Here is a 22,795-nt window from a genome sequence, read left to right as displayed (position 1 = left end):
TTCCTGCCTGCCCTAGCCAGCCTGGGCTCCGCTCAAGGCTACAAAGTTTCAATTACAGAAGATAAATAAATCCCAGAAAGAAAGAAAAAAAGGAGAGGCTGGGAACTTGGGTCACCGGGGGGCGTGGCCAGCCTGAAAACAGCCCTCAGTCCCTCACCCAGGCTGGCCAGACACCCCACCGGGACTCCCCCACCCTGAAGGGGCTGTGGGAAGCCTGAAAACAGTCCTCAGCCCCTCACCCAGGCTGGCCACACCCCCATGAGATGAGTGTCCCCACTGGGGGGCTTGACCAGCTTGCAAACAGCCCTTAGCCCCTCACCCAGGCTAGCCAGGCACCCCAGCGGGACCCCCCACCCTGATCCGGGACACCCTTCAGGGCAAACCAGCCGGCCCCCACCCAGGCACCAGGCCTCTATCCTATATAATAAAAGGGTAATATGCAAATGGACCCTAACAGCAGAACGACTGGGAATGACTGGTCACTGACACACACTGACCACCAGGGTGTCAGATGCTCAATGCAGGAGCTGCCCTCTGGTGGTCAGTGTGCTCCCACAGGGGGAGTTCTGCTCAGCCACAAGCCAGGCTAATGGCTGCCAGTACAGCAGTGGTGGTGGGAGCCTCTCCCGCCTCCTCAGCAGCACTAAGGATGTCCGACTGCAGCTTAGGCCTGCTCCCTGCTGGCAAGTGGACATCCCCTGAGGGCTCCCGGGCTGCCAGAGGGATGTCTGACTGCCAGCTTAGGCGCGATCCCTTGGGGAGCGGGCCTAAGCCAGCAGGTGGACATCCCCCGAGGGGTCCCAGACTGCGAGAGGGCACAGGCCAGGCTGAGGGACCCCCCCAAGTGCACAAATTTTTGTGCACCGGGCCTCTAGTATTCATTATATTCCCCTAATTGGGCTGGAAACAAAAGCAGCTTTTTGGCACTTAATGAAGTGCTTTCTGGTTCAGGTGTCCTTTTTGAATCAAGGGTTACTTGGAGTCCCCTTAATCTATACTAGAAAAAGGTCAGGAGTGGAAGAAAAAAAGGCCTAAGTGTATTTAATCCCTTGAAAAGCATTATTCGCCAAGAATTTTAGATACACTGATTTTATTGTGCTGTAGTATGTATTAACTTTATCTGATCTCTAAAAGATGAGAGCTGAATATATATATCCTATATAATAAAAGCCTAATATGCTAAGTGTCTGACCCATCGACCAGTTGCTATGATACACACTGACCACCAAGTAGGTTAGCTTGCTGCTGGGGTCCAGCCAGTTGGGACTGGGCAAGACGGGCCGGACACACCCTGGAGCCCTCTCACAGTCTCTCCCTGGCCCCGATCATGCAGTGGGGTCCCTCAGCCTGGCCTGCACCCTCTCGCAATCTGGGACCCGTCAGAGAGTTGGTTTCGGCCTGTTCCCCTCAGGCCAGGGCGAGGGACCCCACCAGTGAACGAATCCATGCACCAGGTTTAAGTCTCCATACCAACCCAAAGCCTGTTGTTAGCAATTGAAGATCTTGGAAGACGATGGGGAGAAAAGACTTAAGTCATTTCTTATGTTTTTTATCGATATTGGTCCTCCAAGGCAGAGGTAGTTGCAGAGATAGAATGAATCTTTGACTGGTTGGTATTCTAACTACTTCTTTCTCTCTTTCAGCCTCTCACAAGTGGGCTTTATTATTATTATATCATGGAATTGGCCTTTTATTGGTCTCTAATGTTTTCTCAGTTTACAGACATTAAAAGAAAGGTAAGGACACTGGTTCCCTTGATTCCCAGTAACTTATTGCATTCTCCTTCCTAGAAGCTACCATTACTGCCATTGTGATGGATTGATTCTCTGTCCTAACTGGGACCACAGAAAAGGGAGAAAGTAGGTTTGATGGGACTATTAGTTCTTTGTAATGTTCTCAGAAATGAGACTTGACTAATGAAGAAGTATATTTGAGGCCTTCAGGGTAGCCAAGATGAGAACAGTAAACCACTAAGCATACCCTTTTCTTTATTTTTCTCCAAGGCTCTTACATGTGTAAAGCTCAGGAAACTAGTCAGAACTAGGGATAGAAAGGCATGATCCAGGACACGTCTGAATCCATAAAGGCTAAATTTGGCTTTTGCTTGGCATTAGGGGCCCTGGTTCTCTTTCTGCTTTTCCTTCTTGGTGACCCCACTTAAGGAATTTCAACTGGAGGGAGTTCTACATTATTTCGTTTACCGTTTTCTTGCTATTATTTTGGAAACAAAGATTCAGAAAAGTGAGTTGACTTGTCCACATAGTGACAAATTTGGAAATGACTTAAGTTTTTTATAACTAGACAGAATCTTCACCTCTTATTGTTGTCCACCTGACATAATGTAGTTCCAGCAGCTCTAGCCTTAATCTGTTACTAACCTATGGTTATTTTTGGTGAGAAAACCAAAATTAGCATTTATGGGAATGGACTGAAACTAATCTGGGTTGTTAGTTGTTACATAACCTACAAGCTTGATACTCAAATCAGGTGCTTTTCACTCTCCTATGGTCAGGAGAGACAGGTCCCCTTATTAAAATTTTATTTTAATACATGACACAAATATAAAGGTTTAAAGACATACTAGAATGTATACTTTTGAACCCATCCCCAACTCAAGAACTAGAATATATCACTGTATCTGTCTATGTGGAAAACATAACTTTTCATCCTTGTTTCTCCTGCCTTCTCCCACCTTCTGTTCCTCATTGGGCTAAGACGTATTTATTAGCTATGTCTGATAACTCAGGTATTTAGAGATTTCTTCAGGTCTGCCCTTGGCATTGGAATCCAAGAAGAAATTAGAGCTTTTTGTATTTTTTTGTTAATCCTCACCAGAGGATATTTTTCCCTTTGATTTTTTTAGAGAGAGTGGAAGAGAGGGAGTGAGAGAGAGAGAAAGACAGACAGACAGACAGACATCGATGTGATAGACCAACTGGTTGCCTCCCGGACATGCCCCCCCCAAACCTGCAACCTAGGTATGTGTCCTTGACCAGGAATTGAGCCAACACCCTTTGATGTGCAGGCTGACGCTCCAACCATTGAGCAACACCGGCCAGAACTAAATTAGAGCTTTTAATCTGCTTTAAGCTTTATTAACATAGATTATGGGTCACTGATATAGAGAGTTTGGGTCAAATGCTAGGCAGCTTTTTAATGGAGAGTTTAAACAAAATGGAACTTCTAAGGCTGGGATAAGATCTGCAGAGAACAATGCAGGGCATTGAGTTGGCTAGCATCTCTATGGCCTTGCCTATACCTGCTTCTTCTATTTCCATTCCTTTCTAGGACTTCCTGATCATGTTTGTGCATCACTTGGCCACCATTGGGCTCATCACCTTCTCATATATCAACAACATGGTTCGGGTAGGAACTCTGGTCATGTGTCTACATGATGCCTCAGACTTCTTACTGGAGGTAAGACCCCAATTTCTTTTCCCTCATTATTCCTCTATTTCTCTCCTTTTCTTCCTGAGAACAGGCTTTCTCCTCAATTTAATTCTTTCTTCCTCCAGGCAGCCAAGCTGGCCAATTATGCCAAGTATCAGCGCCTCTGTGACACCCTTTTTGTGATCTTCAGTGCTGTTTTTATGGTCACTCGTCTAGGAATCTATCCATTCTGGTAAGTGTTAGAGCTGTGGAGCTGTCGTAGGAATGTAGCTAATGATACCTTTTGTCAGTTTAGGGAGTAAACCACCAAGAACCCTGATGCCCTGCTTTTTCCTTAACCTAACCTAACCTTTGTGGATTCTCACAGGACCTCAGTTCTCTTGCATAGTATTTCTAGTGAGGCATGATCTAGACCAGGGGTAGGCAAACTTTTTGACTCGAGGGCCACAATGGGTTCTTAAACTGGACCGGAGGGCCGGAACAAAAGCATGGATGGAGTGTTTGTGTGAACTAATATAAATTCAAAGTAAACATCATTACATAAAAGGGTACGGTCTTTTTTTTTTTTTTTAGTTTTATTCATTTCAAACGGGCCGGATTCGGCCCGCGGGCCGTAGTTTGCCCACAGCTGGTCTAGACTCAGAGCATCCAACTCACTTGGCTGTGGCATTCCTGATTCATCTCTGAGGAACAGTCCTCATTTTATGCCTAAGTAATTCATTTGCATTCTTTTGTGCTGATCACAAAATTCTCAGGCTCTTCTTGCTTGTTTTCCTGCTCATATCCTTTCTCCCACCCTGACTAACACATACACACACACACACACACACACACGCACACATGCCTCTCACTTCTACACTCACTACTTTATGGTACAAAGTCAGTGACTCTGTCGATTGGAGATCACGCTTAGTCTGAGGGAATCAGCTACCGACTATTCTATATGTGCCTGGGGATCTGAGTCCTAGGATTACGATTAAAATTGCTGTCCCAGTTTTTTTTGCATATTTGAAGTAATAATATAACTTACTCCATCAGTTCCTATGGTTTATACAGTGGAACTTTGGTTCTTGAACTTAATTCATTCCTGAAGGCTGTTCAAGAAGTGGTTTATTCAAAAACCGAATCATTTTTTCCCATTTTTTATTTAGTAAATTGAATGAACTTGTTCCAGACCCCAAATGATTCCCTCTTTTAACCTTTCTTATATGTAGTACATGTCTAATGTACTGTTTAATCTATAAACACTTTACAAACAAAAAGGACATGAAATGTAAATGAAAATTTAACAAAGAGGAAATGAAATGTGCTGTAAAAAATAAAAATTTGCATACATACTAGAACTTACCTTTAATGTTGAGAGCTATTAATGACTGAATATGGAGAGGAGGGAATGGAGGGATATTATTGTTGGGAAGGGGAGTCCCCTTCCATAAAAAACAGCTGTTCTCCTGGGGTTCTTTCTCTCTTTTGTCTCTTAGCTCCACTAGAACTTGGTTCAGGCTCCCTGGGCCTCTGTCTCACTAAAAACCTATTCAATGATGTTTGTTTTTATCTGCATTTTAACACTTGTCTGAAGTGAAACACTGCATTGTCATTGAACAAGTTTATTGCATGATTTGCTACTTCTTAGGGTGATATTTCTCAATAAAATTTTGCATTTCTCCTCATTTCCCAAACATTTTCTTGATTAGTGAAGTAGGAATATCCCTCCCCTTCTTCTCTGAAGAGAGCTCTTCAGCTGCTGTCTGTTGCTGTTCCCTCTGAAGGTCAGCTCAGTGTTGTGGTCCTCACCATCATCTTCATCCACCCCCAAGCCATGGACTTGCCCAGAGACACAATATCCTCAACAACAGACATAGGCTCATCCTCTAAGCCCTCAAAGTCTCTTTCAGCAGCAGACTCAGGCCACAATTTCTTCCAGGCCAATTGCATGGTTCTGGAAGACACTTCCCCCTATGCTTTGTCTCTAAGCCTCAAACAAGTGAGAATGTTAAACTATTCCTTCCAGAACTCCCCAAGAGTTAAATTAGTTTTAGATGTCACCTCAAAACATCTCTGAAGCAGTGCCTTTGTGTAGTTCTTAAAAATTAGAAATGACCTGCTGGTGCATGGGCTGGATAAGAGGAGTTGTGTTAGGCGGCAAGAACCTAACAGTGATGAAGCTGTACTCCTCCACCACCTCAGTCTCCAAGCCTGGAGGGAGGGAACACTGTCCACTACAAGAAGTGCTCTGAGTGGCAGTAGTTTTTCCCAGAGGTATTTCTTCACACTTGGAGCAAAATTTCATGAATCCACTCAATAAAAAAAATTGCCTGGTTACTTAAGCTTTGCTATTAGCCCTGCACATCACATGCAACTTATTTTTCTTGAAAACTCATGGTTTTCAGAATGGAGACCAGTAAAGGCTTCAATTTAAAATCCCCACTTGCATTCCCACACAACAAAAACGTCATCCTGTCCTTCATCGGCTTGTGTCCTGGCAGTGACTTCTCCTGTGTGATGTAAGTCCTCTTTGCATTTTCTCCCAGAAGAGGCTTGTCTCATCACAATTGAATTCTTATTGATTAGTGAAGTAGGAATATCCCTCCCCTTCTTCTCTGAAGAGAGCTCTTCAGCTGCTCTATGTTGCTGTTCCCTCTGAAGGTCAACAAATAAATCCCTTGGCCTCTACATATTCTTGAAAATCTGTTACAAAATTATCAGCATCTACTGTGTTAGAGCTAGCAGCCTCTCTATGCCTGACTACACTATGAATGCCACTTATTTTCTTAAATTTATCTAACTATGCCCTACTAGCCTTAAACAAATCACTTTCAACGCTCATTCCAGGGGTATCTTTTAGGAGTTCAGTATGCAGCATTTTCGCTTTTTCACATATCATTGTCTCCGAAATGCTACATCACTGGCTGCTTTTCATTTGTCAAAATCAACAACAATTTTTCTATTTCTTAAATTGCCTGTGATCTTTGTTTCATGAGCACTTTCACATCTTTAGCAACATCAGCTCTCTTGGTGGCCTCTTTATGTTTTAAAATTGTACTAGTTATTGATTTCATCATGCCATATTCAGTAGCCAAATTAGATATGCAAACACCTCTCTCATACTTTGCAATTATTTTTTAAGCTCTATCGTTCTCACAACTTTCCTTTTCATTTTGCTATCACTAACCTTCTTAGGACCCATGTGACTTACTATAATATTTAATAATAATAAGCAGCAACTAAAGCAAAAAATATATATATTTATAGCACAATTTCCTGAAATGTTAACAATGTGAGGTTTAGTGGTAAACTGACTCATACTCATGCATTCTCTCCTGTTTGTCACCTGAGAGACTCGTGATTGATCATACAGCATGAAAGGGTTGTTGGGTTGAGAACCAAAGTTTTGTTTGACAACCAAGACATTTTTTCCCATGAACAAGTTAGTTGAGAACCGACTTGTTCAAGATGGGAGACATTCGAGAACTGAGGTTTGAGTGTATATGTATCTCCCCTTATCCCTAATGATAGAAAACTTCATAGGCTGCCTTCCTTTATTCTTTTCTCACTGTGGATGAATATTCGTGGAACTTCAATTGGGAGGAGGTACAGGGAGAAAACACAGGTTCTGCTTCTCAGGGAACTCAGCTTCATCCCTATCTGCCTGGCTTAGACTCTACAATCTGACCGCTGGTCTCCCTCTTCTAGGATTCTGAACACAACCCTCTTTGAGAGCTGGGAGATGATTGGGCCCTATCCCTCCTGGTGGCTCTTCAATGGCCTTCTCCTGATCCTACAGGTTCTGCATGTCATCTGGTCCTACCTAATTGCACGAATTGCTTTCAAAGCCTTGATCCGAGGAAAGGTGAGGATGAAAGATGGCTTCTTTCCTTGGGGCTGAGTAGAAAGATGGATATTACTCAATAGACCTTCTCTTTCGATCTAGCCTGGTGAGCCCCATCTACACAAGAGGACCCAGCAAAAGGCCTAGCGACCCATAGTTTTCACCTTTTCTATAAGTATGAGTGTTTAGCCTTTTAGGACATGACTTAGATGTAAGAGGAAGGCTCTTCCTTCTCCCTATCCTTTAGAAATGACTGTTGTTAAATAATGAACAGGAAGTAGATTTCATATTTTTGTTTTTGTTTTTTAGCTAGGGAGCCTTTTTTCAAGGAAATCATATGCAGAGCTCCAAGATAAAAACTGTAAAAGCAGAGATTGCTTAGGGCAGTGGTTCTCAACCTTCCTAATGCCACGACCCTATAATACAGTTCCTCATGTTGTGGTGACCCCCAATTTCATTGTTACAAATTGAACATAATTAAAGCATAATGATTAATCACAAAAACAATATGTAATTTTTTTAAATATGTAATTATATATGTTTTCCAATGGTCTTAGGCGACCCCTGTGAAAGGGTCGTTCGACCCCCAAAGGGGTCGCGACCCACAGGTTGAGAACCGCTGGCCTAGGGAATGACGTTGGTTCACAACCCACCTCAAGATGACCACACTGTGATGTTCAAGATATGGTTTATGTAAGAGACCAAGTACTGGCCTCACCCCACTGTTGTATGAGGCAAGGGTCTTAAAATGAGAAGGGTATATAGGATTTTAAATACCCATCTTATGCCCAGAGCCCAAAAGCACAGAGAGAAGTGTCATTTAATGATAAAATTCATAAGCGAATCCAAGTTCTAAAGCAGTTGGGCTTTAATCAGCCTAAGGGCTGTGGATTCAGCTTTCAATAATACAGAATCCCAAGGGGGAGGGGCTCTGCTAGAGGACACAGTGACTCTAGGACAAAGGGATGGAATGTTACCTGGGCATGTAGGACCTCTTATGTCTGTTCCTTACGGCTGCAATTGGTTACAGACCTTGCTCAGTGTGCCTACGCATCTTACTGTAGCTACAGACATCTCTTTTCTCCCGCTTTTCTTTCCTGACCAGGTGACTTACCCAGGAAGGATTACACCCAGATTCTGTATTCTCCACTCTTTTCTCACCTCCTTCCTTTTTTCTATGCCTGGTGGGAGCTGGACAATTTCGTCTCTTGCATGTAAGTGTATTTGTGCTTCTAGTATTCACTGAAGCATGTCTTTCTGAATGTGTTTCTCTTCCTTCCTGCTTTCCTTCCTGTTCCCGTGTTTTCTGAAAGCATGCCCACTCTCCTGACCTTGGTGGGGCCATTGTTGACTGGAGCTCAAGCTGCCAGATTTTCCTAAATGGAGTCTACTCTTTTCTCTTTTTTTCCTTTCCGCCCCCCCCCCCCCCTTTCCCTTTTTGAGTCTCCCTTTACTTCAGATCTAGACACACTGTGCTCTCTGGTAGAAATTTTCTAAAGATCAGGAATCAATTAGTTATCTGGGGTCAAAAGTCAACAGCTGTTATAAACCATAGAATCTTAGGGCTAACCAAAGCAAGTGCCCCACTTGGAAACAATAAGTAGTTTTGTTTCCTTTTCACCTTTATTTATTTACTTAAAAACAGCATATATTTATTATCCTTTAGTTCTGGAGGTCAGAAGTCTGTCATAGGTTTCATTGGGTTTCTCTCTTTTACTTTTATGGTCCATGGTAGAGAATTTGAAATATTTTGTTTGATATTCAAGATAATTTAGATTTGAAAACACTGCCCTAATCCAAACTCTTCATTTGAAAATATAAAACAAAAAACCTGAGGTTAAGCAGTCAAGATTCACAAATAGTAGCATGATTGGGACTGGGACTCTTTCTCCCTTGACTGCCAATCCATTTTTCACTATGTGGATCTTGGGAATGCCAAAGTTGCACAAGAGAAGTGATCTTGCTTCCAGGAAAAGGGAGAAGATTGGAGAAATGGTGTCATAGGATATTGCTAATTGCGCCCAGAAAGAATAGAACTTCTGAAAAAGGCCCAGTATGGAACAGTTTTGGAGACAGATCAGAACTCAGGATAACCAATATGAATAACTGCAATCACCATTACCACTGGAAGATAGACACAATGATGACAGTCATATGCATTATTTTTGTTGGCCTTTTTCTATTTTTTGAGATGGAAGGAGAGAAAGGGTGGCTGGAGTATCCCTCAAACCTAAATCAGAACTCAGGGAATGATTTCAGCTCTCTTAGGCTGGTCCTGAAAGATACACCCCTCAACCAAACTAGCTACTTATTCCATAGAGAATAAAAACAGAAATGATGAGAGAGAAACTCAGGAAGCAGGCAAAGGATATTCACAACAGTAGCCATGGTCTAGATAATATTTTGAGTCAGGTACCACCAAAAAGTAGGCCAAATTGGGAACAGTGCCCAAACATGGGCTCTGTGGGCTTTGTCTTAAGTTTCCAGAAAAGTTCTGTCCTCACCTTTCCTACCTTTGGCCGCATCCCACCTAGGTGTCTAAAGATGATCGCAGTGATGTGGAGAGCAGTTCAGAGGAAGAAGATGTGACCACCAACACAAAAAGCTTCTGTGGCAGCAGCTCCAGCAATGGTGCCAATTGGGTGAATGGTCACATGGGAGGCAGCTGCTGGGCTGAAGAGTGAAATGGTTGGTAAGGGGACTTAAGCACATGGACTTGTAGGGCCACCGGCCACCTACTCTTCTTGGGCCTCCCCAAACCTGCACTCCTGTGACTAGGGATCTGCAGGCACTGAGGAGAATCAAAGAAGCAACTATTTTCACTTTTTTAAAAAACTCTGCCATTTTGTATTTAATAGCCTCCAGGTTCTTTCAATAATATTTGGTGTGTGTGTGTGTGTGTGTGTGTGTGTGTGTGTGTGCGCGTGCGTGCGCATATGCATGAGTTTCATTACCTGGGTTGGGGCACAAATCTGAACTGGGGCCTCTAGCCTTGCCTGGCCCACCTCAATCCCGGATTTGGCTGCATCTTGAATTATACTGATTCGGGACTATCACCTCCTTTGTTGCCCATGACTCTTGAGGCTCTGGCCATCTGAATGGAGCAGCCAGGTTGTTTCTGCGCTGTTCTTCCTTCAGAGCTGGAATATTTCACATGAAGTTGTGTAGAAACAGATAACCATGGATGGATGGCCAGGATTGCTGTGACCCCTAGCTAGATCTCCTTCCTACCACCTGGTAGTGACAGGGACAGCTGCTGATAACCCTGCTCTTTACTCAATGGTATATAGGGAGTGGGGGGTGGGAGAGGGTGAGCAGAGGGCTGAAGGAGGACAACAGCCACTGGGTGAGCTGTTAACAGTTTATACTATTGTTTACTCTTCTGTGATTAAAAGTGCTTCAACCCTCTTCTGCTATCTCAAACCCTTTAGTGACTCTATCGCCAGTTCCCTGAATCCATAAGCCAATTAAGGATTTTTTTTCAGGTCTGATTCTAGAAGCCATTGGATACCAAATTTTTCCTTTCTATACATGCTGGGAAGAGAATGCCTACGTTTTAGGACTTTATGTTTTAAGAAAAGATAAACGTGTAGTAGTCACAAGAAAAAATACTGAGCGGATTAAAGCATGTATATCACCAAACCAACAAAGAGTCTGAAGAGCTAAGCTACTTTTAGTTAAAAATACAGATACTGCCAGTTAACATTTTAATATTATGATAAGTGAATCTAAGCAGATGTTTTCTCTTTTAGCCCATAGAGAAACAGTCTTCCTAACCCAGGTTTTTCTCTAGTTGAGGCCTTGGGCAAAATGACCAATAGTAGTATTCATGCACTGGCTGGTGTGGCTCGGTTGGGTATCATCCCATGCACCAAAAAGGTTGCTGGTTCGATTCCTGGTCAGGGCACATGCCCACATTGTGCTCTCAATCCCTGGTAGGCAGCTGATTGATGTTCCGCTCTCACATAGATGTTGTTCTCTCTCTCTAAAAATCAATAAAAAATATTTTTTAAGAATAGTAGTATTAATCTCTCAGGATAGTTTTCTACTTAGTGAATATTCATATCAGAATATTTTCAGCCCTAGCTGGTTTGACTCAGTGGATAGAGTGTTGGCCCGCAAACTGAAGGGTCCCAGGTTCCATTCTGGTCAAGGGCACATGCCCGGGTTGTGGGCTCAATCCCCAGTAGGAGGTGTGCAGGAAGCAGTCCATCAATGATTCTCATCATTTACTAATATTTTTTTAAATATTTTTATTGATTTCAGAGAGGAAGGGAGAGGGAGAGAGAGATAGAAACATCAATGATGAGAGAGAATCATTGATCGGCTGCATCCTGCACATCCCACACTGGGGATCGAGCCCGCAACCCCAGCATGTGCCCTTGACTAGAATCAAACCCGGGATCCTTCAGTCCACAGGCTGATGCTCTATCCATTGAGCAAAACCAGCCAGGACTCATCATTGATGTTTCTCTCTCCCTCTCCCTCTCTGAAATCAATAAAAATATATTTTTAAAAATATACATAAATATTTTCAGGTGCTCTCTGTACATTAAGACATACGGAGTATTTCATTGTCAGGGAATTTGGATGCAAATTGAACGAACTAGGTTATTGTTCTAAGAATCAGAGACTCATTTGATGTTCACTGACAATATAGGGATATTGACCCTATTAAACTTAGCTTACTGAGTGGCTGGATTTTTAAAAGACTTACTATGGAGTAGGGGAAAATTAAGTCCTAAATAAAATCTTACGAATTTAGTCATATGTAGTCAGTAAGATTAGTCTGGCCAGCTTGGCTCAGTGGTTGAGCGTCAACCTATGAACCAGGAGGTCATAGTTCGATTGCCAGTTAGGGCGCATGCCTAGGTTGCAGGCTCTATCCCCAGTGTGGCGTGTGCTGGAGGCAGCTGATCAATGATTCTCATCATTGATGTTTCTATGTCTCTCTCCCTCTCCCTTCCTCTCTGAAATCAATTAAAATATATATATTTTTAAAAGACTAAGGTCTTACACCTAGTTCCTCAACTTGCCATATTGTTAAATAGACTAGTAATTGTAAAATATGAATGAAATGCTTTTGAAAGTCAGAGGAGATATGTATTTTGTTTCCCAGGGGACGAAAAAAACGATTATTTACTAGCCTGGCTAGAAGTTAGTGTTGCCAATCCCTAGGAATTCAGTTAGGGCTGTCAACTAAGGTACCTGCACATGACCTTCTGAAATTTAAACAGTTGTTTTGTAAAGATGCAACCAAGTGGTATAATAAAAATAGCCAACACATAGCTTTTTATTATATGCCAGGCACTGTATAAAGCACTTTACTTATGAAAAAAATGAAGCAAAAAAAGATAAACTTGCCTAAGGTCAGCCAGCTAGTAAAAAATCAAACATAGTGTCTCTATTCTTTTCTTTTTTTAATATATTTTTATTGATTTCAGAGAGGAAGGGAGAGGGGAGAGAGAGATAGAAACATCAATGATGAGATAGAATCATTGATTAGCTGCCTCCTGCATGCCCCACACTGGGGGTCAAGCCCACAACCTGGCATGTGCCCTTGAGTGGAATCGAACCTGGGACCCTTTAGTCTGCAGGCTGATGCTCTATCCACTGAGCCAAACCGGCCAGGGCCACAGTATCTCTATTCTTAACCACTGTCCAAAACTTCATAATGAGGAAGAATAGAGGGTGAAGAAACATTTAGCCAGAGGCATAGACTGATTAGAGTTGGCCTTGGATAAGTGAATGGAGATTAGGGTCAATTATAGGAACAGGGTCTTGTTCTGAGAAGGAACTATGCATAAAATGGGTGAGAGCCCTAACTGGTTTGGTTCAGTGGATAGAGCATCAGCCTGCGGACTGAAAAGTCCCAGGTTAGATCCTGGTCAAGGGCACATGCCCAGGTTGCAGGCTCAATCCCCAGTAGAGGGTGTGCAGGAGGCAGCCAATCAGTGATTCTCTCATCTATCTATTTCTCTCTCCTTCTCCCTTCCTCTCTGAAATCAATAAAAATATATTAGAAAAAAAAATAAAGTGGGTGAGAGAAAGGGTGAATACTAAATGATAAAAGTGTTATTGGGCAGCAAGACAGTCATGAAGCTAGTTTTATAGATGGCCTGGGAAGTTTATTACTACATGTAACTAACCACCCTAAAATACAGTGGCTTAAAAGAACAGTTTATTATTTCTCATGGTTTGGTTGGTTGAGCTCAGCTGGAGGTATCTCATGTGACCCCAGTGTGATGGCAGCTGGGAACAGTCATATGAAGACAACTGGGCTGGATGTTTAAGATGATTTACTAACCTGGCTAGAAGTTAGTGTTGGCCAATCCCTAGGAATTCAGTCAGGGCTGTCAACTAAGGTACCTGCCCATGACCGCTCCATGTCTTGGGCTTTGCACAAGTAATTGTGCTCCAAGAGGCAGGAAGCAGAAGTTGCTAAGCCATTTAAGAGTGTCATCCAGAACTGTCACATATCACTTCCACTGTATTATATTACAGGGACCACCTAGATTCAAGGGATTGTGAGATAGATGCTAGCTCTTGATGCAACGGTTCTCAACCTGTGGGTCGTGACCCCTTTGACGGTCGAACGACCCTTTCACAAGGGTCGCCTAAGACCATCCTGCATATCAGCTATTTACATTACAATTCATAACAGTAGCAACATTACAGTTATGAAGTAGCAACGAAAATAATTTTATGGTTGGGTCACAACATGAGTAACTGTATTTAAAGGGCCAGAAGGTTGAGAACCACTGTCTTGATGGAATGGCATGGTCATTGCAGAAGAGTGTGTGGAATGGGAGAGATAGTTGCATTCATCTTTGAAAAATTGAATCTGCCACAATGAGGAAACAGTATCAGGAGTTATTTTTAAAAAATACAAACAGCCCTGGCCAGTTTAGCTCAGTGGATAGAGCATTGGCCTGTGGACTGAAGGGCCCCCCAGGTTCAATTCCAGTCAAAGGCACATGCCCGGGTTGTGGGCTTGATTCCCAGTGGGTGTGCAGGAGGCAGCTGATCAATGATTCTCTCATCCTTGATGGGTCTATCCCTCTCTCCTTCTCTCCCTTCCTCTCTGAAATGAATTAAAAAACATATTTTAAAAAAATTAAAATTAAATAAATAAATAAAACAGAGTAGTGAGCATACAGTGCAATGTACAAATGATGTAGAATTATGTACTTGAAACAAAATATTATTAACCAGTGTTACCATGACAAATTTTTTTAAATCCTCACCCAATAATTTTTTTTTTTTTAATTTTAGAGAGAGAGAAGCATCAGTGTGCAAGAGAAATATCCATCCGCCGCCTCTCCCCTATGCATTGACTGGGGATCCGGCCCATGATGTGGGCATGTGCCCTGACCAGGAATCAAACCTGCAACCTTTTTGGTGTATGGGACTACGCTCAACTAACTGAGCCACCTGACCAGGCACAAATTTAATTTTTAAAAAAACTTAGATTGCTCATCATGTATCATGAACTCTCACATTATCACAATCCTAAAAATAATTATATGAATTTAGTGGCTGATAGTATGCTAGTTTTAAACCAAGTTATTCATACTTAATTTTTTGTTAAGTTCTTCAGACTTTAAATTCATTATCTATGCAGAGGGATATTTTCAGTTCAATAAAACATTCATTAAGTGCCCACTTTATGATAAGCACTGTGGCCGAAGCTAGGGACACAAAGATGAACCAGATCTGGTTTCTAACCTCAAGGAGCTCATAACCCTGTAAGGGAAAAAAGAGAAATGCGATAAGAACTATCCTAAATTATTCTTGGCAAGGTGGGAGAAAACTTGATAGTGGCACTGGGCCATTGAAAATGAGTAGAGTTTTGCTTGGAAAACAGGAATGGAAAGGTATTATGTTTAGAAAAGATGTGAGAGTACTAGTAAATGACAGATAGTTCTGGCTTAATGCATACTAAAATAGCCTGAGTGGCGGATAAGGTTTTTTTAAATATAAGTTTTTTTATTTATTTTCAGAGAAAGAGAAACATCGATTTTTTAATGCATAGCTAAGGTTCCAAGAAAAGGTCACAAAAGCCACAAAGAGAGGAATTGAAAACGAGGGCAAAAGGCAAACAGCTACAATTATTGGAGGGATAATGGGCATATAACTCAAGGACTTGGGTTTTAATGTTGACCATAAAAGAAGAGACTGGCCCCATGCATAAAGCTGGAACTGAGACCTCCAGTTGAGGCTGAGACCCTGAAAAGGCAACAGCCTTAGTGAAAGGGAGAAAACTAACAAATTCACTCAGTTGGCAAAAAGAGAAAGCAAAGAAGTTCAAATACTTGGACTTGTGGTTCAGGAGATTGAAGAATTTTCTCAAATTCTGGGCCCACATTTCATGTGAATTTGAGAATCTAAAGATACATTTCCTATGTAGTCTGGGAAACATCTCAGTCCACACCCATTCCTAGGTAAGAACTTGCATAAAAATTGGTCTCAGATCAGTTATCCATGGGCTGTTCTCTGGAGAGACATATACATGACAGTGCAGACAACATGGGATTCCTATCCCATTACCACCACCCCCAAATAAAATAGATTATCTCAGCCCTGGCTGGTGTGGCTTGGTTGGAGCATCATCCCATACACCAGAAGGTAGGTTCAGTTCCCAGTCAGGGCATGTACCCAGGTTTCAGGTTCGATTCCAATGGGCACACGTGTGGAAGACAATAGATTGATGTTTCTCTCCTTTCCTCTCTCTAATCAATTAAAAAAAATTTTTAAAAAAGATTATCACAGTCAAACTTGCAACACATAGCTAACTAAATACTAGTATCAGAATGTATCTAAGCAAAGACAACCCAATAAAAAGAAAAGAGGGGCTGTGGGTGCAGGAAGCACAGAATATGAATAGGCAGTTCCTAGAGGATGAATATGCTAATGGATTATAAATTAACAAAAAGGTGCTCAACCTACTGGAAATCAGTGATGTAAATTAAAATTAACAGAAACCACACCAACAGTGTGTGGAAGTGTTACTGGTGAGAGTGAAATTGACATACCACTTTGGAAAAGCAATAACTAGTAAAGCTAAATAATTCCTCTTTTGGAGAAACTAGCACATGGGCCCAAGAAATCATGAAAGGATACACATTGCATTGCTATTTATAAGGGGGGTCGCGGGGAGGGCGTGGAAATGGCTCATTTATCTTTCACTAGATGAATGGAATAAATTGATTTATTCATTCAATTGGAATTACAATTGACCCTTGAACAACACAGGTTTGAACTGTGTGGGCCCACTTATATGCATATTTTTTTCAATAAATATGTAATTGACCCTCCATATCCCTAGGTTTGCATCCATGGATTCAACCAACCGCAGGTCAAAAATATTTTCAGTCCTCAGATGCAGACAACTGACTGCATGCACTGTTTTGCATCATTTTACATGAAACTTGAGCATTCACAGATTTTGATATCTGGAAGTGGGGGCGGGGGGAGTGTCCCAGAACCAGTCCCCTGTGGACATCTATAGTTAAGTTTGGGGGAGTCAAAAGTTATACATGGATTTTCAACTGGGGGCATCAGCACCCTTAATCCCCACATTCAGGAATCAACTGTATAGCAATTAAAATGACTAAGTTTTCCTGTCAATATGGATGTATTAGTTTGAACCAAGAGGATATATATGTACATACAGATATATTTAAAATATAGCCCTGGCTGGTTTGGTTCAGTGGATAGAGTATTGGCCTGCGGACTGAAGGGTCCCAGGTTTGATTCCAGTCAGGAACACATTCCTGGTTTGCAGGCTAGATCCCCAGTCGGGGGGCGTGCAGGAGGCAGCTGATCAATGATTCTCTCATTGATGCTTCTCTCCCTCTCCCTACCTCTCTGAAATCAATAAAAATATTAAAAAAAAATAAAATATGTTATATATATATATATATATATATATATATATATATATATATATATACACACACACACACATATATATATATATATATATAAAAGATTTAGTATAAGGAACTGGCTCACGTGGATATGGAGGCTGAGAAACCTCAGGATTTGGAGTCCCAGGAAGGCTGAGTATATCGTTCCAATCAAAGTTAGAAGGCAGGGGAAGACCAGTGTCCCAGCTTGAAGACAGTCAAGTGGAGAGAAAGAATTCTCTCTTCTCCAATTTTTGTCCTATTCAGGTTTTCAATGGATTGAATGAGGCCCAACCACATTGGGGAAGCCAATCTGCTTTATTCATTTTATAGATACCAATGTTATTCTCAACCAGAAACACCCTCAGAGATGTACCAGGAATACTGTTTAACCACTATCTATAGCCCAGTGAAGACAAAATTAACCAGCACAATGGATAAAGATCAAAAAACAGTGTTGGGTGAAAAAGTCAAGTTGCAAAAGAATATGTTTCAGTTGATGCAATTAATATTACCTTTTTAACCCCCAAATAATATTAAGGGTATTTCCATAGCAACGGTACAGACATGTACAGCTACTGAGGGGTGGTTAGCGTTTATCTTTGTGGAAGAAGGATGTAAGATGGGTTTAATTTTGGTGCTCTTCAATAAGTTTGGAATAATTTTAATTTTTTTAATGTAAAAACAAGTACATGGTAGTTTGAGGGAACTAATCTGTTGGAGTTGTATCAAAGTGACAGGAGATGACAATAAGAAGGTGGTTTGGGGCAGATTGTGAAGAACCTTGACTATCATGCTGAAGATTAAATTTTATTTTTTTCCTATTTTTTAAATATATTTTTATTGATTTCAGAGAGGACAGGAAGGGGAAAGAAACATTAGTGATGAGAAACATCCAACAGTTGCCTCCTGCACACTCCCCACTGGGGATCAAACTTGCAACCCAGGCATGTGCCCTTGACCAGAATCAAACCCAGGACCCTTCAGTCCACAGGCCGACTCTCTATCCACTGAAACAAACTGGCTAAGGCTGAAGATTAAATTTTAGATGATAGGTCGTGGGAGCCCCTGAAGATTTAAAGCAGTAAAATTGGTCATGTAAAAGCAGTTTTAGAGAGGGCTATAATAGAACTTGGGACTTGACCTTACAGAGGTACAGGAAATGGCTTTATAAAAGGGGGTAGGGAGGTGGCTGTGCTAGCCCAGCTGATGTGGCTCAATGGTTGAGCATTGACCTATGAAGCAGGAGATCACAGTTCGACTCCCTGTCAGGACACATGCCTGGGCTGCAGGCCTGATCCCCAGTAATGGGTGTGCAGGAGGCAGCCAATAGATGACTCTCATCATTGATGTTTCTATCTCTCGCTCTCTCTTCCTCTCTGAAAAACAATAAAAATTTTTTTTGGATACATATTAAGGTTATCTGTACCACCTTCACCTCAGTCATCTGCATACATTTATTTTTCTTCTAGTTCAGTACGGTCTCTCCTAGGGCAGGCCTCCAAGATTTTAACCACAGCCGTAGACCTACAAAAAAAGGCAAATTGGAATCTGCTTTCACTCAAATGAGTGCTCTATGAAAGCCATCTAGGCAACAATACTAAACTTTTTGGCATTATCACGGCTTTGCTGTCTGGGGGTGATTTATTAGCTGTTTATTAGAAACTACATGACTTTTATTTTTTAGCTATTCTGTTACTAGTCTTTGTCTTTTAATGGGAGAATTCAGTTAATTGCTATTTACTGTAATAACTGAAGAACTTGATTATATTCATTTTAATTTGACAGCAAATATGTCTATTCTTTCTTACTAACTACAGCTAGTTCGTGCTCAGTAAATACTACACAACTCCTTGAATTTAGGTTTTCACAAGCTATATTTGAAATGTCTGTAGGTGCTCTAAGTGGAAATGACTGTTAGACAATTGGAGGTAGGGACGGGCTGGAACCTAGGCCAGGAAACAAGACTGGACAGATGTACACTGGCATTATCTACTGTATGAGAGTTCTCCAGAAAAATAGAACCAATAGGTTAGATTCACGCAGGTGCAGGGAACCATTTTCAACTCACCCCTAATGCCTTGGCAGGGCCAGACCAAATGATTTCGAGGGCCTTCCTTATACAGCCCTTGGGCTGGACATTCCCTACCCCTGGAGAGAGCAAGAATGACTGATTTCACCCAGCCAGTGTGACTCAGTGGTTGGGCATCAACCCATGAACCAGGAGGTCCCCGTTCGATTTCCTGTTAAGGTACAAGCCAGGGTTGCGGGCTCCATCTCCAGTGGGGGGGCATGTGGGAAGCAACCAATCCATGATTCTCTCTCATCATTGATGTTTCTCTCTTCCTCTCCCTCTCTCTCTAAAAACCAATAAAAACACTTTTTAAAAAAAGAGTGAGACTGATTTATTTTAAAGACGAGCTTCATACAATTGTAAGGACTAGCAAGTCTGAAATTTGTAAAGCAGGTGGCAGGCTGGAAATTCAGGGAAGAGTTGTGTTGCATCCAAGATCTACAGGTTGGAACTTCGGGCAGTTTCTTTGTTACAGTTTTGATGCATAATTCCTTTCTGAGAACACTGTCTTTGCTCTTAAGGCCTTCAGCTGATTAGATGAGGTCCATTCACATTACAGAAAATAACTTGCTTTACTCAAAGTCTGCAGATAGGCATTTCGTCTTCATCCTAGATTTTTGGCAAAGAGCTTCTAAGACCTTGGAATCTCCAGAGTGATAATTGTGTTTTTTGTATGCTAATGAGATGGCTCTCAGTGGGCCCCTACATACTAGTAAATAAGTGAAACAACAAATCAATGTGGGGTTTTTTCTATCTTCTCTCTCTAAAATCAATTTTAAAAAGATAATTTTATATGAAAAGTGTTTTTTTTATAAATATATTTTATTTTTTACAGAAAGGAAGGGAGAGGGATTGAGAGTTAGAAACATCGATGAGAGAGAAACATCGATTTAGCTGCCTCCTGCACACTCCCCACTGGGGATGTGCCCGCAACCAAGGTACATGCCCTTGACCGGAATCAAACCTGGGACCCTTTAGCCTGCGACCCTGTAGTCTGCAGGCCGACACTCTATCTATCCACTGAGCCAAACCAGTTAGGATGAAAAGTGTTATCTTTTATAGACACTAGGCTCAGCATGGAAAGGGGAAGGGTCACAGAAACCTTTTTAGAAAAAGAGAGGATAGGGAGGTGGGTAGAGATGTTCTATTCAGAAAGGAGCATGAACAGGCATGAAAACAAGAAACTGTGCAACCAGTCAGGCAGTTTGATATTACTAGAACAAAGGATGAGGCGGGTCAGCTCTAAGGACCTCATATGCCATACTAAGGAGTCTGGACTTGACCCTATAGGTCAGGGATTCTTTAACCTATTGTCTATGGTTGAGCTTTAGAGGCGATCTAAAGCAGGGGAATGCCATAATTAAATTTGTTCCAGTAGATGTCTCTGATGGAAATGTGGCAAATTAATCTGATGAGGTCAAGACTGGAACCAAGACCACTAAAAACCTGCGAGAGTATAGGCATCATCACAATACGCCAAGGTTGTGGGTTCGATCCCCGATCTGGGCACATATAAGAATCAACCAAGGAATGCATAAGTGGAAAACAAATTGATATTTCTCCTTTCCTCTCTTAAAAAAGAAAAAAGGAATAAGCAAGAATTTATAAGTGTAGAATTGATTTAATGGATATCTAAATGGTAAAAATTAATAGTACCTTGTTTGGATTAGAGTGCAGGGAATCCTATATAGTAAAAGCTTAGTATGCAAATTGACCAAACAGTGAAATAGCTGGTGAAATGACCAGTGGCTATGATGCACACTGACCACCAGGGGGCAGACGCTCAACACAGGAGCTGCCCCCAGGCCAGCCAAGGTGGATGGGGGGGGAGGGGTCATTACCCTGCCAGTCACCCTGCAGAGGGAGGTGACCAGTGGCAGCAGCAGGGGGGCAGGGCTGCACCAGGCCAGCCAAGGTGGGTACCAGCACCCCCCACTCCCATCATCCCACCAGTCACCCCACTGATTGGCCCTGATCACCAGCCAGGCCTAGGGACCCTACCCATGCACAAATTTAGTGCATTGGGCCTCTAGTAGTCTAATAAGTCTCCCATATTTCTGACTTGGATGATAGTGTCATTCACTAAAATAGGGAGAAACCACAAGTCCTGGAGATGAGAAAGAATGCTGTTAGTTGTGGACCTGTCAAGTTAGAAGTATAGGAAATTCAAGTGGATATATCAAGCAATTGGATGTACCTGAAACTCAAGTCAACCTGTAAGATAGACTTGGAGGTCAGCAGTAGACATTAATGGCTGATACTGTGTGCTTACCATGTGCCAGACAGAATATTAAATAATATGAATTATCTTATTTAATACTCAAACTAATCTTTTAGGAATTATTTTTTTATCCCCATTTGACAAAGGTAAACTGGGGAGTTAAGAGTTAATAACTGGCCAATTACCAGATAGCTATAATGGTGGAGCCAAGATACCAGCACTGAGCACCTAACTACATTCTGTAATGTTAGAACCATTAATTACCTAGATTAACTGAGAAAAATACAAAATAAGAGCAATAGGCCAAGAACAAAATTTTGTAATACATTAGTGTTTAAAGTGGGCAGAGGAAATGAAAAGGAAAAATCAAAGTGGTAAAAGGGAACAAGATAGTGGCCCCTTCCTGCAGCCAAAGTAGAGCTTTAGTGCCTCAGGAAACAGTAAGGGGAGGACTGCAATCATCAGTGGATGTGGCACAATGGAGGGGATGTCAACCGAATTTCAATGAAGTGGTGGAGGTGGAAGGAACTTCAAGTTTCAGAAGTGTTACCATGTGAGACTTCTCTTGAAATAATCTTCATAGTTTGTTTTGGTTGGGGGTGGAGGGCCTTAAGCAAGTTTATATACTGAGAAGAGATAACTAAAGGAGCAAGGAGTAGAATTAAGAAGGCTAAGGATGGAGGCAGAGACTGCAGGGAAGTTGTTGAGGGGACCAACTATGGGCATAGGCTGGACAGGAAAGAAGTTTAGGCCAATAAGGGACTGACAGATTGGAGTAAAATTAAAGGAGTCAAACAATTTCAAGTCTCCAAGTTCTAGAATAGAATGGAAATGAGAATGTAAGAAATCGCCTCAAAAAAAGACTGATTTTGTACTATTTTGAAAGTGGCACAGGGGACAGCTGAAAGAATGGTGACCCTAACTGTACATGTGAGAAAGCAGAAAAGGCAGTAGAGTCCTTGGTTAATACACTAAGAGAGGATGGGAGTAAAAGGGTTGAAAATGTAGGAAAGCTGGGTGGTTTTGGTTTTTTTTTTATTGATTTTAGAGAGGAAGGGAGAAAGCAGCATTGATTTGTTGTCCCACTTATTTATGCATTACATTCATTGGTTGATTCTTGTATGTGCCCTGATCAGAGGTTGAACCCACAACCAGGAAGTATGGGACAACACTCTAACCAACTGAGCTACCTGGTCAGGGCTAAAGCTGTGTTTTTGTTGTTGTTAATGCTCACCCAATGATATTTTTCCATACATTTTTAGAGAGATGTGAGAGACACATCAACTGGTTGCTTCCTGCACGGGCCCCGACTGGGCTAGGGTTTGCAATCCAAGTACATGACCTTGACTGGGAATCAAACTCAAGACCCT

At 41.8% G+C, this 22,795-nt stretch overlaps 1 protein-coding gene across 5 annotated transcripts in view; it reads left to right on the top strand.

Annotated features, from left to right (window-relative positions):
• Window positions 1–10,627, top strand: part of CERS5 (ceramide synthase 5) — a 36,510-nt gene extending 25,883 nt beyond the window's left edge. For 4 of the 5 annotated variants that reach the window (XM_059682912.1, XM_059682915.1, XM_059682914.1 and 1 more), the window contains exons 6-10: window positions 1,644–1,736; window positions 3,289–3,417; window positions 3,516–3,622; window positions 7,084–7,240; window positions 9,754–10,627. In XM_059682912.1, the coding sequence (XP_059538895.1) occupies window positions 1,644–1,736; window positions 3,289–3,417; window positions 3,516–3,622; window positions 7,084–7,240; window positions 9,754–9,903 (636 nt within the window). In that variant the 3' untranslated portion in view covers window positions 9,904–10,627. Of the gene's footprint in view, window positions 1–1,643; window positions 1,737–3,288; window positions 3,418–3,515; window positions 3,623–7,083; window positions 7,241–8,324; window positions 8,434–9,753 lie in introns of all 5 variants that reach the window. The other variant, XM_059682913.1, reaches the window with a different exon arrangement.
• The last annotated feature ends 12,168 nt before the right edge of the window (window positions 10,628–22,795 follow it).

Source organism: Myotis daubentonii, chromosome 2, assembly GCF_963259705.1.
Source record: "Myotis daubentonii chromosome 2, mMyoDau2.1, whole genome shotgun sequence".
In the NCBI taxonomy this organism is placed as follows: Eukaryota; Metazoa; Chordata; class Mammalia; order Chiroptera; family Vespertilionidae; genus Myotis; species Myotis daubentonii.
Note: the sequence above shows the minus strand (reverse complement) of the source record. Positions and strands in the feature narration are given on the sequence as shown.